General features: G+C 49.3%; 4 protein-coding genes across 4 annotated transcripts; 2 read left to right on the plus strand and 2 right to left on the minus strand.

The window, feature by feature from the left end:
* Positions 1 to 1,485: 1,485 nt before the first annotated feature.
* On the plus strand, positions 1,486 to 3,507 carry EMH_0005560 (mog1 protein, putative; the record flags this gene model as incomplete). The annotated part of the gene is made up of 5 exons (XM_013497243.1): positions 1,486 to 1,523; positions 1,713 to 1,872; positions 1,980 to 2,078; positions 3,230 to 3,289; positions 3,478 to 3,507. 5 exons carry the CDS (start codon positions 1,486 to 1,488, stop codon positions 3,505 to 3,507), a joined length of 387 nt encoding a protein of 128 aa, XP_013352697.1.
* Positions 3,508 to 5,900: 2,393 nt separating this feature from the next.
* Positions 5,901 to 6,907, minus strand: EMH_0005570 (ubiquitin, putative; the record flags this gene model as incomplete). The annotated part of the gene is made up of 3 exons (XM_013497244.1): positions 5,901 to 6,237; positions 6,350 to 6,488; positions 6,613 to 6,907. 3 exons carry the CDS (start codon positions 6,905 to 6,907, stop codon positions 5,901 to 5,903), a joined length of 771 nt encoding a protein of 256 aa, XP_013352698.1.
* A 1,412-nt stretch (positions 6,908 to 8,319) lies between these two features.
* Positions 8,320 to 10,399, plus strand: EMH_0005590 (uncharacterized protein; the record flags this gene model as incomplete). The annotated part of the gene is made up of 5 exons (XM_013497245.1): positions 8,320 to 8,630; positions 8,732 to 9,210; positions 9,325 to 9,506; positions 9,628 to 9,841; positions 9,930 to 10,399. 5 exons carry the CDS (start codon positions 8,320 to 8,322, stop codon positions 10,397 to 10,399), a joined length of 1,656 nt encoding a protein of 551 aa, XP_013352699.1.
* Positions 10,400 to 11,072: 673 nt separating this feature from the next.
* EMH_0005600 (uncharacterized protein) lies at positions 11,073 to 14,821 on the minus strand (the record flags this gene model as incomplete). Its single annotated transcript, XM_013497246.1, has 12 exons — positions 11,073 to 11,204; positions 11,308 to 11,436; positions 11,537 to 11,739; positions 11,983 to 12,106; positions 12,229 to 12,306; positions 12,903 to 13,101; positions 13,328 to 13,486; positions 13,605 to 13,754; positions 13,910 to 13,988; positions 14,168 to 14,314; positions 14,520 to 14,601; positions 14,726 to 14,821. The coding sequence occupies 12 exons, from the start codon at positions 14,819 to 14,821 to the stop codon at positions 11,073 to 11,075; spliced, it is 1,578 nt and encodes a 525-aa protein (XP_013352700.1).
* Positions 14,822 to 15,104: the final 283 nt, after the last annotated feature.

The raw sequence follows: 15,104 nt of genomic DNA on the forward strand, positions 1-15,104 counted from the left end.
AGATGACCTCTATCCGCAAGTGGCCAGGGGCTGGCGGCGCACGGGCGTGGGGCCGGAGGTGAGCAAGTAAGTGGCCTGACATGAGTTTCACTGCACCTCACTGCAACTCGTGCTACAAGGCAAACCCACATTGATGCACAAGCAATACCTTTTTGGTGCATGCGCTATTACTACAAACAATTGTAAAGCACTTATGTTGCCTTCAGTAGCGAGCCTGCACGGAAATAGGGATCCAGATAACCAACTTCGCGCAGACACCGGGACATGAGAGGAGCCAGTTTCTGGTGAACTGCAGTTCTTCTTGATGCACCTCGTGCTGCAGTACAACTCCACAATAGTGTACCAATCCCCCCTTCTGATGTGTGCACTAATATTGTAGACAATTGATGATTNCTAAGCATCCTGGGCATTGGGTTCAGGGCCTAGGTGTTGCGAGGAGGAGACAGCCAGAAATGGGGTTGGAGCGCACCCCGCTGCGGCTGGTAGTACAAGCCAGCCCCACGCGTGCACGTAAGGAAGCTTCAGCAAAGCTTCTTTTGCTGCATGCTTTACCTCTGAACGTACTTGTACAACGCTTGCAAGCGTTTACACGCGATGTGCCAAAGCCGGGTGAAAGCTTTAGCGCTAACTCCTGCTACATTACTTACCGGGGCTCCTGTATCCAACCTGCGTGCAAGTAGAACTACACGTTCCAACGGAAAGAGCATACTACAGCTGCGGTTCCTGCGGAGAGGATGCGGTATTTCATAAGCTTTAGCGCAGCCTGCTGTAACTCCTAGTACAGTGCAGCCCCGTAAGCGCGCATAGGCAGGCATGCTTTGGTCTGACACAGAAAAGTTGCTCGGCCGTCAGGAGGCCGCCTGCACGCAAGTAAAAAATGCATTCACTAACTTCAAGAAGGTCATCCTACAAGCTGGCATAAGCTTAGAAGGCAGCCAATGCAGGGTTTTCAGTAAACCCGTTTCATGCCGAATGCTCGCCAGCCCTAAAAGCCAACCAGTGTTGCTCGTCGACAACTTCTTGGAAGTAGCGAGTTATAATGCGCTCCTCGCACAGCCAGTTTTTGTGCTGTATTTCTTGTTTAGAATTCGAATTTTGATTTTATAGGAGTGCCGGACAGTTCATGCACGGCGTGCGCGATCATAACGTATTCGGGCATGCTCACAGGCTGCATCAGGCTCCCGCGTGAAGTCTTCCTTCGTAGAGGAGGAAGTTCGTGTCTTTTCTAGGTTGTTATTGCTATGTAATGTCGTGGTTGTGCAGTATCCTTGCGTGACCGTGCAGTACACCTCTGCGCTTTCACCGAAGAATGCAACTTTCCCGCGTCCGACGAATCTGCTTGGTTAGGTGGATAGCAATCTCCGAATTCAACGTCCTGCTTACTACCGCAAATTGCCGCATTTGATGCTTTATGGAGCGTGTGGCACGGCAGAGATGTCCGTTCCTGCGCCAAACTTTCGGTCTCGCGCCCTTTTTGGCGGTGCAATGGCCTGCGAAATTCCCGATTCTTTGGACGACATGAGGTAAACTTATGCCGTCTGTATTCTCCTTCTGAGTTTACTCTACTTCTGGGTATCCGTGTGGCAACGTTAACTGACGTGGCTACAAAACAACTGCCACACGCAGGTATGCATGTATTTGGGGATCCGCCGGAAATTGTGTCTGGCTGGTACTTTTATGACCCCATATATTGCGTGCTTTTCGATTTGCAGCAAAATCATGGTCGTTCCTGATCAGCAAGAAGCCTTTGTTAACGACGATGGGAGCATAAGTGTGATCATCGAAATCTTGGAATATCAACATGTACCAGATGCGAGTGCTGCAGAGTGCGCCAACCGGTTTGCCCACTGCGTGAAAGGTAGCATGGCAGTGGTATGGACGAGCAGAAAGCCCACTCTCTGCTTTCTTTCTCTCTGTTGAACAAGTGCCTTCGTATGACTTATTGACAAGTCTGTTTGCGCATCTGTGGATCGTAACAGGTTCTTTTTCAACGACCTCATGGAAGCAAATTCTGCGTTGTCGTCACGAATTGTGGAATCATCGACTTCACCGAAGGGAGAATCTCCAATGACTGGACAGTAAGGGAGTTTCCCCTGTCTAGTTTTCAGAGTGGAAGCCGCCATGTCACCCGGCGTTTCCTTACTTTCCATCGGACACTCCTTGCAAAGGTATACATAGCGCATAGCTGTTCGGTGGTTTTTCGTGAACGAGATGACTTGGTGAGGCCTGGGAATCTTTATCTCTTCTTTGNGTGAGAAAAAAAGGGGCTGGGTCCCCTGATCATGTACGCGTGCGCATGGCAGTTATACGAGTTCCAGGTTAGTCGTAGGGTTGGTTCTAGTGAGCAAACGCTCTCCTCAGCATCACGCGCTTTTCCTCTAATTCATCTTGGTAGTACGGACTTTTAATTCCATCGTGAGCGGATACTTGTTCCCCGCGTAGTCCATGAGAGTGTCCTAAATTGTGCGGCGGTTGATCTGTTCAGAGCATCGCGCGGATGTTGTCGTCTCCATGAATGAAAGAACAAATGAAATCTCTGGGTTGAGTGGTTTACAGACGAGCACTTCAGCGTCGTTGGATCACATATTCCGTGTGATTATCGATTCGTTCAAGATTCTCAATTATGAATTATTTGCTTAGCCCAGGACGTATCCGCTTGAGCACGTTCGGGTGTACGAAGACGCTGCGAGTTTCAACCGCGTCAGTGACGTGCACCAATAATGCTCATTTTGTTTTCTCAAGGTTGATAGACTTAAATGCGTGAGGTTCATCGTGTGGATTGTCATGCACCACATTGACGACTAATTTCTTCCTTTTTGCTCGACCCATCGACTAGCCGACGCCGGAGAACAGCCGACTGCCACTCGGTCAACTGCAGCTCTGACGTCCACTTGGGAATAGAAGGGAGTGCGCTCATATCCTTGAAAGCGTTCTATAAGTGTGGGCCAGCTGGAGCTCACGTTTTCGACGTAGCTGGAGCAGTGTACGGCCAGCAGCCAAGCATCTAAAACCATGCTTAGATTGGTGCCGTGGGCCTGGTACCCAATGCTGCAACTTTGTGCAGCAGTAGACGTTGATGTTGGATTTCCAAGAGGAATCATGGAACTATTCGCCTTGGGGATGAAGCCACAGGCTGTAGGCAACCTTCAAGTGAAAGCTTCTTGATTGTGAATGACTTTCTTCGATTCCGAAGGCAGCTTCAGCTGCCGCTAGGTTCCTCTCTGTGCAGGCCAAAGCAGCGGATGATGTGACAGCTGATCTGCACGATGACCTACGAGCTCAGTTTGAGGTTAATTTATTTGCATTGACAGCTGAATTGTACTTTTCACATGCACCCTTAGGTTTTGAATACAGACCGCTACGACAGGCTGGTGTTGCTCGCTCGACGAAAACGAGAACTAGCAGCCCAGTCAATGGCAGCTGCTCGCCGTGAGGGGGTTCTGCTTGAGTAAAGGGCATGATTGGTTTTATGCGCAGGGCATTGTCACAATCAGGCAGCAGAGGTAGCGATTCCGAACTGCTTCCAGAATCTGGAGCTACGGCAAGCACAACTGAAGACTCAGTGCTTCGACAGTGAGAAGAAGGAAATAAATATTCTGGAATGGTATCTTCAGATGCGTGCAACATTTAGGTATAACATGAAACAAGCTGCATTGTTGCTAGCCGAAGCCGAAAAACAGGAGCGTACGTTCTGCAATTTTAACTCAACGCTCTTTGGCCTAAATTCTTGCTAAATGCCAGATGAGGCTGCTCGGATCAAGTCGCTAGTGGAGGCAGCGAGGCTCTCAGCATCCAGTGGCGAAGAAAGCTCTGTTGCAGGTATAGCAGCTTATACAGTTACACTGCTGCATGACGCACACTACTGCCCTTCACGATAGAGTGTGAAATCCTCAAGATTGGGGCGTTGCATTTCGTGCCTGACGTGAGTCAATGAACTGCGCCTCCTACTTTGATTTCTGCTTTTCAAAATGACTGTCTCACGGATTCCAGCCTGACGAAATTCTCCACAACAGCTTAAGGTTGGATGTTCACGACCTTGCCCATATGCTTCTTTTCCAACTATTCTTCAACTTAGCAACACGGCGCAAATCACTGGATCTGCGCTCACAATTTACCACAACCAAGTGCTTAAAAAGTTAGGGAAAAATTTGTGATGATTTCCTCATCGACGTTCAAACAGTCGACTTCTGCATGAGCAGCACGTTCTTTTGGGAAGGTGTGGACCTCCCCATCAAAGCGACAGAAGACTCCCCTAATTGTGGGACTGNTTCAACTACAGAGGCGCGGAGCAGGTCTTGTGCGCCCCGTCACAGAGTGCTCGTGATAGCTGGATTGACGGTGAGCGGCTGCAGGTTCAAGGGACTTCACATGTCTCGTGTCTAATCAAAATATATTTTATCAGCGCTCTCAGAAGCCTGGTTCTGCAGGCATATGGGTCTCAAAGGTGAGAATCGTTTTTGGAAACGACACGACTGATCGTCCATATCTGGGGATCTCAGGGACTCTCCCCAGCATTCAAGCAGCTGAAAAAGGTATTAAAGAGTCACTTTACGAGATATAATTGGTAACAAAGCACATACATTGCGTGGTAACAGAAGCAGTGATAGAAATACCCCCTCCACCGGTGCGTTGCCTAGATAGGTATAAATGTAGCCTCTGCTTCTGAACTTCCCATTCAACAGCCACCACCCAAAACGCCGGAAGAGCAAACAAAGGCTGCAGTAAATGTTGATCTTTCTGTCGACGAAAAGCACCAGTTCCGAGTCAAGGCAAGCAGGTTCTGGGAATCTTGTACCCCACATTAGCTCAATCCATACCCGGCGTCAGGTTAATGGCATGGACCAACCCGTGGGTAAGAAGGCCTTCTGAGTGACATAATGACACAGAAGCTAGAGCGCACACTTAAAGGGGAACATATCACGTTCGACGTCCAAAAGTTCACAAGAGAGGCTGCGCAACAGCCCGACGAGCCGGCAATCGCAAAAGCAGCACTGGAGATATCCGAGAAAGCGCAGAAAGTTACAAGCATTGCAAAAGCAGCGACGATCTCCGAAAATGAGGAAGAANGATATCCGAGAAAGCGCAGAAAGTTACAAGCATTGCAAAAGCAGCGACGATCTCCGAAAATGAGGAAGAAGTAGAAGCGGAAGAGGAGAAACTAGCAGAGTCGAAAGAAGAGGGACAAGAAAGTGATGCGGAAGAGGAGAATACTAACGAAGAATACTAAAGAATACTAACTAACTAATACTACCTAAATAAATACGCTTGGCCCCGAAGGACTGAAGGCTGCTTGATTGCTGTCGACTGCACTGTTTAACGATGCTCTTCGACGCATTTCAGACGCCTAAAACTCAGTCATTTCGTTCTCCTATCATTTGCTCTTCTGACTCCTTCCAGAGTGGTGCTTTCTAGACTATCCCGCAACAGAACTGCCCGTGGGAATGGGAATTAGAGTGCCGCTAGACAGCGCAAAGTGGTTATTCAAATAAGTGCACCAGCAGTTGGCAAGCTCCGAAGGAGTTGACGGCCGGGCAATTCGGGATTTTTCATCGCCTTTCGTGCCATTCAGAAGACACCTTGATTCTCAAACATAGTCAGCTGTCGCAGTTCTGACCAGTTTGAGTTCAAAAGGTTTGCAGTCACAACCAAANATTCTCAAACATAGTCAGCTGTCGCAGTTCTGACCAGTTTGAGTTCAAAAGGTTTGCAGTCACAACCAAATTGGTGAGAAGACAGAGCGAAGCATGAGGCAAAATGGCGACAACTTTCGAGGGAAGCAGTACTAGCGTCCCCCACCATTAAAATATGGTCCAACCAAGACAAGGGAAATGCAATGGATATGTAACTAGAGTGGCTTGGAGTCCGCGTTGGTGCAGCGCGTGCACGTACGGGGTCAGGCACTACTGGTGTTCCATGCTTGGCTTTGCCTCATCTTGCACGCCTTGAGGGCCTTCCGCTTCTGCTCCATCCTCGTTGTTGCCGTGTTCTGCAGCCGCCTCTTCTGCAGCGCCCTCGTCTTCGGCGGCGTCTTGTCCGCCTTCTGCTGCATCTTCTTCCGCCTTGGGTGGAGCCGAAGCAGCTGCATCATTGTCAGTTTTACGTGACTTCTTCCAGTAGCAGCAGTCAACCAGCAAGTTAATTGTGTCGTCATTGTGTATCCCTGCGTCCTTGAGGACTTGCGAGTCGTCGAAAAGCATATTACTCATGAATGTCAGCTTGATGTTATCTTGTTTGTACCTGGGATGAGCACACAACTGCAGTCGCCACGCCCATAATATGGATATGCTTCACACCGCAACGAGACCAGAAGCATTCGAGAGATCTCTCACCAACGTCACAGCATTCATACCTGTTTGGGTCGTCCAACTCCTCTGCAATCCTCCTCTTCAGGTCGCCAACAGTCTCATGATCACCAATAGTTATTTTTATCGTTTGGCGACAAAGAAAAGACCAGATTGGTATGCAGACGCATCCACCAGATCCACAATCTGCGGATGCATGCAGTGCAAATTGCTCTGCAGATTTCTGTGACCTATTTGACCAGGCTACGTGGGAGAGGTGAGACAAGGTTGAGAAAGGAACATGAGGTGAGACGACAAAAAGGCCGCTTACGCTGCAGGGTCTTGACCTTGAGGTTCATATCTACACGTTCGTAGACATCTATGGATAGCTTGGAGCGGCCAGATTTGTTGTAGTCCTTGAGCAGTTTTTCGTCTCGAAGCTGGAGAGTCCCGATGAACAGCAATATGGCTTCTGGCTGTAAATCAGCAGCATTAAGCGCCTCTAAGACAGATTTTTTTACATCTAGTATGGTCGCGTCCATTGGAATATGAGGCAACTCGAGCTTCTTGCCGTTATTCCCCTTAGTCCAGTCGCTGAGGAGCAAAGTCACCTCCGTGGTCGGCATCTTATCGACGTAACAGGCGACAACAGTAGCTCTAACAAGCCTATAGAGAGAAATCAATATACAAAATATGGATAGAAACGCTTGAATGTGCAGTGAAGCGCAGAATTGGGAGAGGCGAATGCAGAGCCAGTGGTGCGAGGACGGGATATCAATTCATTGTGCGTGTACTCACAAAAGCGGAGTCAGACTTCGAAGACTTCAAAACATCTAGCGAACTATGAATAGGAAAACGTGAGAAGTTCAAAGCACTGGACTCTCTCATGAGGGAGACATGAATGGCTGTTGCGCCTGGCTCGGCGCGGCTCAAGCGTGGTGGACCAGGACCGCTGCGAATCGGCGGGCACGGCACATGGGGGTAAAGTGGCTCAATCAGATCGACTGATATATATACCGTAAATTCGGACGATAGAATTATTTAAATGTTTGTTCTTGAGAATAGTACAACTCCTTCAAACAGGCAGTCTTCCACCTAACCATGCATCCGTTGGAAACGACCACGAACCAAGGCAGCTTGAGTATCGGATAAAAGCCGAATATTAGACAGGGAAGTAAAGATTACACCTTGAAAATAATGTATATTTAAAATTTAGTGGGCTATTGTTCTTGTGAGTTCACGTAACGGGGGCAGGCTTGTATGACCTGGTCCTGCTGCTGGTGGTGTCGCTGCCGCCGATGCTCACTCAAGCCCTGGCTTGCTGCAGGTAGGCTGGCTGCCTCGTCCGTCCATCGTTGTGGCCTCAGTAAAACTGTGATTTGAGGGAAAAGAACGAGAGAATCCTCAAATACGGTGGATGGAGGAAGACTTTCACCGAAGATTGCTGCATATTAGGTAAGTTCAGCACAGCAAGCGTGTTGCCGACTGTTTTGTCGAGTATCGTGGACCTGCTTGGTTGTCAGGCGGCCTGTAGGAGGGGTTCAGACAGTAACTATCCATGCTTCTTTCATGCGTATAGCTTAATTCATGTATATTTGGAGGGGATATTAACGGGAACAACCGAGAAAGCGCTAGGTGCACAAACAGCTGCATCTGCCGTCTCAACTTCCACATGGCGAGGCAGCGCGTGAGCGAGACGCCATCCCACCGTGATGCGATGAGCTGGTTCTCTTTCAAATGCTTGATTTTTGTTAGGTCATATGTGAATTCTACGCATTCTGGCATAGTTATTTCTTCTTGACTTCCTGCACCCTGGCTCGTGCCGCCGTCGAGTCGCTGTATCGATAGTTGGTGGTGTGCCGTGTGCTCGTACCGCGACTGGCAGCCCATAAGCTTATGTCGATTATTATTGCGTAGTTAAATGGTGGTTCAATTTGTGTGAAGTGATTTGCGTGTGCGCCACAGTTCAGATCCACAACTTGACTGTGCCCACGGCACAACGACAGCACACCAGCGCACTGTCCACAGAGAAGAAAAGATGTCAGAAGAAAACTCGGGATGCGGCACTGTGCCGTTTTGCGGAACTCCTACATGCGATGGGCTCACATGCGAAGCTGAACAGGTGCAAAGGGCACATATCCGCCTGCAGGCTGACCAACCTGTCATCCCAGTGCCTGTGTACCAAGAAATCCAGAAGCGGGATAAGTACATAGAGGTGCCGCAAGTGGAGGTCAAGGATTGCATTGTTCCCAAGGTCTATAACCAATCTGCTGTTCACGATGTTCCCAAAGTTCGCGTCGACTGTGGCGAGAAAAATGTCGCCATTGAGACTGAAAAAATCATAGAGAGGTGAGAAAAACACAGTTGAATAATGTTACCACATTTGTACAGGGATTGCCGTCCAAAGATTTAACTGGATGTCATCCTGGAGGTTTTGCATCTGCTTGCAGAGATGTCGACGTCCCGGTCCACGTGGGCTATGCACCGCAGTTCGTTCCCAAGTGGGACATACGCGAGGTGCCGAGGCCCGTTCCCAAGTACGAAGGCGAGCAACAAATAATCGAGATTGAAGTGCCACAAATAGAATACAAGGATACCTACGTTGAAAAGGAAGTGGTGGTAGATGTCAAGGAAAAAATTGTCCCCAAGGTGACTGAAGTCGTTAAAGAGGTAGAGGTTATGCAGTACGAGTGGAAAGAGAAGTATCAAGATGTTCCCGTATACAAATATGTTCCTAAGTTCGACGTTGAGCTTGATTGCCCTCCCCCCCTTATTGTCCCATACACGGAAACCCGTTATGTCCAAGATGAACCCCAAACATCGAATCCCTACTGCGGCTGGTCAGCCTGCTGCACACAAGTTCACCAGGAGCCCCATATCAGAACCGTGGAGAAGGCGGTTCGTGCCGAGCAGCAGAGACTCTATCCAGGTACAATACACTACTGTCTTGTACTCTCATAGCATTTGTTGATATTAACACGTACGGTTTCTCCCGGAGATATAATATCAGATGTCGGCGTATCCCCGGTGTTATGTGCTTCAGGATCTGCACAGCTAACTGAGGCTAACGTAAACTACCCACTGGGACAAGACTTTGCCTCTCAGTTCCAGAGCAACACTGAAGAACGGGTACTTAGAGGGAACAGCGTCGGCGACGGCCCTGTTCGTCAAGCCGTCCTGTCCCAGCTCCCTCCTGGCCCTGTTTACCCAAGGCCCACTCCTCAGGTGATTCAGTTGTCCTCAGTTTCGTGGAATTAGTGAGAATCTGGCCGTGCTTTAGCAGTCCCACGCCGTACAGCAGCTTCCTCAAACGCCAATGCATGCGTTCCCCTGCTTCCTCTCCCAGGTTGGCTCATCCGACAAGCCAAAAAGCAGTGGGGCTCGCTTGAACGAAAAGAAGCCAAGCTTTTGGAGCTGGCTAACTGGAAAAAAAGAGGAGGCACAGACTCCCACAGCTGCTGAAAAATTCGGATACCCGGAAAACATGCCGACGGATTTCGCCGCTGCGTTCCAGAGCCAAGGAGCACCGGAAGATCAAGGAGCCCCCCAAAATCCTACAGGTGCGAGACCAAAAACACCGCGCTGGTTAGCGTGCCACATGCACTGTGTAGCAGGTGCGTAGAATATGTGTCTGTGTCGATGNTTCAGATGTGGAAGGGATTCCAGAGGAGAAAGACAAGCCGTCCGACGAGCTGGAGCCATCTGTTGTTTACCGCGGCGCCGTCAACAAACCACCTGAGTATGGAGGGGAGCTGGACCCTATATCCTTCAAACTACATGCCATAGAAATCCACCAGTTTGTTCCCCTCCCGAACATGGAAGCTCCTGAGTTTGTGAAGGCCCTTTCCAATGGAATCATGACAAGTGATGCCTCTGGACTAGAGAAATTCTTTGGTGGTCACGTGCCACCTGGGTGGGCTGATCCCGACGTCACTGGTATTCCCGCCACCACCATGAGCGACATCTTGTCAGGAAATGCCCAAAATGTTGGGATAATGAGCCCTCTGGTTTGCCAGCTATCATCGCAATTCGCCAAGCAAGGGTTCGTGCCCGGCGGTACGCAAGATATGACTCAAGTTGGATCCTTCAAGCGCAACACGTCTCAGCCGCAGCCTTAAGGAGGAAGAGGAGAGCACAGCAGCTGACGGCCGGATCACGTCTTCCACTACGACACTGATAGGAGAGCACAGCAGCTGACGGCCGGATCACGTCTTCCACTACGACACTGATAGATGCGAAGTTCATGGTATCCTGTTGTTGGATAGTTAGTAGTCACTTTTAACGTGACACATTGCTGATCTGTCTTTTGCAAGTTTCCATTTAGTACTATGCAGCAAACTGTGCAACACAGAGCCCCGAGGCATCCTAACCAAAGCAGCCTACTTGCGAGTTAAAGTTACAGTGCGGGTGCGACCTAATTGCTGCGATGTTTTTCATCGTTGTTTTAACCCCCCCATGTGTGGGCTTAACAATCAAAGGCTCCCAATTTCTTGGCTTATTCGTGCGAACTGCCAAATGCATCAACCTGGTGCGGAGCTAACACTGACTAACTAAAACAGATACTGCAATCCGCAGTCAGAGGTAGACGGAACCTTAAGGGCAACGAAACGCTCAACTAATAAGCTGACAGTGCATTTTACCATGGTACTCTAGATACGACAACTAAAGTTTCACAATAGGGCAAATGAGCGTCCAGCTTTTCGAGATATTCGTTCAGACGCATTAGGTGCGCCTTTATCTGTTTTGGGGAGGAAAAGTATTTTCACGACGATGTAATCGTCCCAGACTTCATTATTCCAGCGGAAGTTCGGCGGGCTCGAGACTTGCCAGTAAGTCTCCAACAATGTTAGTTCCCGCGCAAGCGTAACTCCGAATAAGGGGATCCAGACCTGTCATGTCTTTCGTCACAAGTCCAATCTTCTTCTGCAAAAGCCACGTAGTCAGGTACCCAAAGCTGTACGGAATACTTGAAGGGAAGTCTATATAACGGCTTCGCCTTCAACCCACTGGAATCAGTGCAGCTTACCAGCCGTGATGGGAACAAGCCTCGGCCAAAACAACTCAAGATAAAATCAAACCCATCTGTTGATCCTCGAAGGAACTTGAAGAAATCGTCAGTGTTACATGCCTCTGCTTCCCTTTGTGAAAGCAGCAACTGCGAAAAATCACATTAGAATAAGTGGACTAATTGTGAACTACGCGCATCCGCTTAACACGCCGACAGAACGCACCGGTAACGCACTGAGTGAACATACTCGCTTGGCATTAAACTGTGGAGTGCAGATAGCACAACAGTACGATTCGTGCGACAATCCGTCCGCTTGGAGAATCCCGGCTTTGTTGTCGCTGTTGTTGCTCAAGCAGTATATGTGAAACGAGTGGCCACAGCGGAAGTGGATGGAAGGTAGCTCAATTGGGAGGAAACAAAAGTCGCATCGTTCCGACTCAAACACCTGGGCTGAAACATCGAAGTAACAAGCCAGAAGTGCCAGTATTCTCAAGTACGAATGCCAGAGCTACAAGGGTGGTTGCGTGCCAACTTCCCTGCTCTGTGCCAGTACATAATGGCTGCACTCTACCTTCATCTTCGGGGGTATCCATACAATTTACTCCAGAGCAGAGCGGTGCGTGCTCCGCAGGTCATAGTAGCCACCTAAACGTGCGCAGCAGTGACGGAGTTTTTCACTGTATGCGCCCGCACCTTTACTTTTGTAGCGCTCGATTTCCTCCGCCATAAGCGAAACTTCGGCCCTGTCGCTTTGCAGCAGCGCCTGAGATTGTTCCAGTTGCTCGCTGAGATCATCACTCGCTCGTAGGAAGTAGTCCTGTGCACAAGGCAATCGTGGGGAGCAGTTCCACCACCGATGAGCGTAACTATCCCATACCAGGAGGTTCACGAAAAATTCCTGAGCCGTCAGCAATATGGGGCAAGGGGAAGCTGTTCTACCTTGACAGCATCCAGCGTAACAGCTGGGCTCTGTTGCAGGACCTCCAACACCGTCAGCGCCGGCAGTAGACGATGTCGCTGCAGCAAGGTAGAGATGACAGTGAAAGTACCAAGGACCATAGGCTCAACATATTTGAGCATATACACGCGGATATGCTCTGTTCAGCAAGCAAGTGACGATCAGGGTTTACCTCTATATGCATTAGTACTTCTCTGATTTGGCGCTCCGTCCCTCTCTGACTGACAAGGTACACAGTAACAGCTGCATGGAGATTCCGTGACTGTGCGGAAAAAAACCCTGCTCGTTGCTAGGAATGTGGCGCTTTAGCAGCAACACTTCTGACAACATAAACTTACGAAGCAAGAATGCTCAACGTTTGCGTCCATAATGTGGGTGCTTTCGATCCGTTCTTCATACAGAACCTAAGAAGGCTTGATATGTCGTTGCTGGCTTCAAAATAGGCTACAGGTAGCTGCAACTCGTGTCGTTTCTCGCACTCGAGAATCATTCCCTCCTCAAAGCCGAAGATCGTGCATAAAAGAGCTGACCGAAACTGCTCTTCGTGAGTCTACACCAATCCAGCGATCCGCGCATATGCAGTGGTATATGCTAGAAATAAGCAATTCAACTAGGAAACGCTAAACCAGACCAATGAGGAATATAGCAAACTCACCATGGGTCGGCTCTTAAGAGTTTTCAGGAGTATTTCAGTGTACAGAGAAGAAACATCGGGAACTTTGCCACCAGAGTCCTTGCCCTGGAGACACCCGCGCTCCTCGGACAGGCAACTGGCTACACCAGTGTTGTCTAGGGCAGGGTGATGAGTTGCACGCCATTTGCCTGAACGACCACAGATAATCTGCTCATAGATCCTCCAGCAACATACCATGACGANTAAGTGCTTCCCGGTCCACAGCTATATGCTGTTACAACGCAGCAGAAAGAGGAACTAGGATAGGTATATAGTGACCAGATTACTAATGCTTCTGCCGGTCCCTGCGTGAAGCACCAATGCATGAAAGCCTACGCAAAAGCAACTCCAGGAGCGAGGAAAACGGGCTGCACCCAAATATTGAAGGGGTGGACGAAATAGCCAACCTCGCCTCTTCTATTGCCTCTTGCAGTTTTAAGTCATTGCAGAGGGCCTCATGCTGCGGGACTAAGCGTCTTGCCACTGTTACCCCATGCACCAGCGAGGAGAGGAACAGTAACAACAGGTCGGAATCATCAACAAACAGCGGAATAAAGACTTCAACGCTGCAAACAGCAAAAGCAGCCCGAGCAACTACCATGGTGCGAAATGGTAGTGGAGCAACGACCAAGTACGCAGTGCCGCTAGCTCGAGCAGCGTCCGCAACAATGCTGCCTGCCGAACCTGGTGTGGTAGTCCTTTATAAATTGACTGAGAAGAAGAAAAACATCAGTTGCGCTGTGTCGAAGAAGGCTGCTGCCGTGCTTTAGCAAAAGCGAGCACGCTGTCGGCGCATCCACTTGCTTCAAAACCTCCACTGCCTTTCTGAAATTCCTGAAAGGATCAATCGAGTTGACAAGCTCAACAACGGCTTCTCCAGAAAAGCGCAGCATAAAGCACGAAACGTATTTAGAGCGTTACAATCCTGAGACTACCCCTGTCTTGTCGTTTTCTAACCACAAGGCGGGCGAAGTCTTCGGTAGACTCACTGGGTCTCCAAAAGCAACGATAGATGCTCATCATGATATCCATGGCGACTGGCTATTGTACACGCGAGTTCTGTGTCTCCTGAGCAATACATTCTCGCATGCAGCGCATTGGGACTGGTCAAGAAGCGCCATTGCTGCAAACAGAAGTGTGTTCAGAGCAGCAAAGGCCAGAAAGCGGAGTGATCGATCCAGTATGTGTGNTCGTAATTAAATACCCAATACTGGGGGGAAATGTTCGAGAAATAAACCAGAACTGACCATTCAGTCGGCATCCGTTAAGTGCAACCGTAAGGGAACAGGTCTTGCTGATGCGCGGGTCTTCTAAAAAGCTGGCAAGGAGGGAATCGTCCTTAAGCCTGGCAGTGCACTTGAAAAAGAGCAGAGTGTGTTGCTGCATAGCACACCCTGCCAAGTGAAGGTGAAGCAAGTAGAAGGCAAGGTGTCTCAATTCTTGAGCATCGAGGAACTTTTGGATGACGGCAGACGGTTCTAAAAAGCCTATTGAGCCAATTTCGTACACAGCATAAGGTTTTCAAATGCATGCGTAAGCAGGCCGATGTCTTTGTCAGAGAACCTACGGATGGCGCGAAATGTCCTGAGACAGCCTCACCAATTGTCTTGATGTACATTTCTACTGCCCTCTCAGGCATATTCTTCGAAAACAACCAATCTCCATGAAGCCGATACACTTCCTGAAACAGACCCAATTCATGTATTCCAGGGATTACCACCGTAGTCAGCTGCTCCTCTAAGGCAATTTTGCCGCATCGTTTGCAACATTCACTCTCTTAAGATATGTCACCAACACGGCCTTACCTGCAAAACTTGCTGTGGCTGTTGATCCTGAATGGCAACTTCAGCGGCCCAGCTAAAGAGTCGCTTCCTGAAGAAGGCAGCCCCGCAGTTTCGCATGTTCGAACTGACAAGCAGGACACAAGGTGCCGTTGGCGTTGAACACTGCTTGCCTCCCGCTTCGGCTGGTGCATAACATGCGAAAGGAATGAAAAGGTGTTTAAATCCGTAGGAGTTGCGGGCGCTCACCGCAGCAAGATGCTGAGACGCTCATTGAAGCTCTTTTCTTTCACATCAAACAATACGTTATTATCCGTCGAACCCCCTCGAGCAATTACAAAGAGAGTATCCTGCAAGTTGCATATTCACTCAACAAAATGCGATGCCCATGCCCAAGTGACTC

Source organism: Eimeria mitis, genomic scaffold (genome assembly GCF_000499745.2).
Source record: "Eimeria mitis Houghton genomic scaffold, Emh_scaff256, whole genome shotgun sequence".
Taxonomy (NCBI): Eukaryota; Apicomplexa; class Conoidasida; order Eucoccidiorida; family Eimeriidae; genus Eimeria; species Eimeria mitis.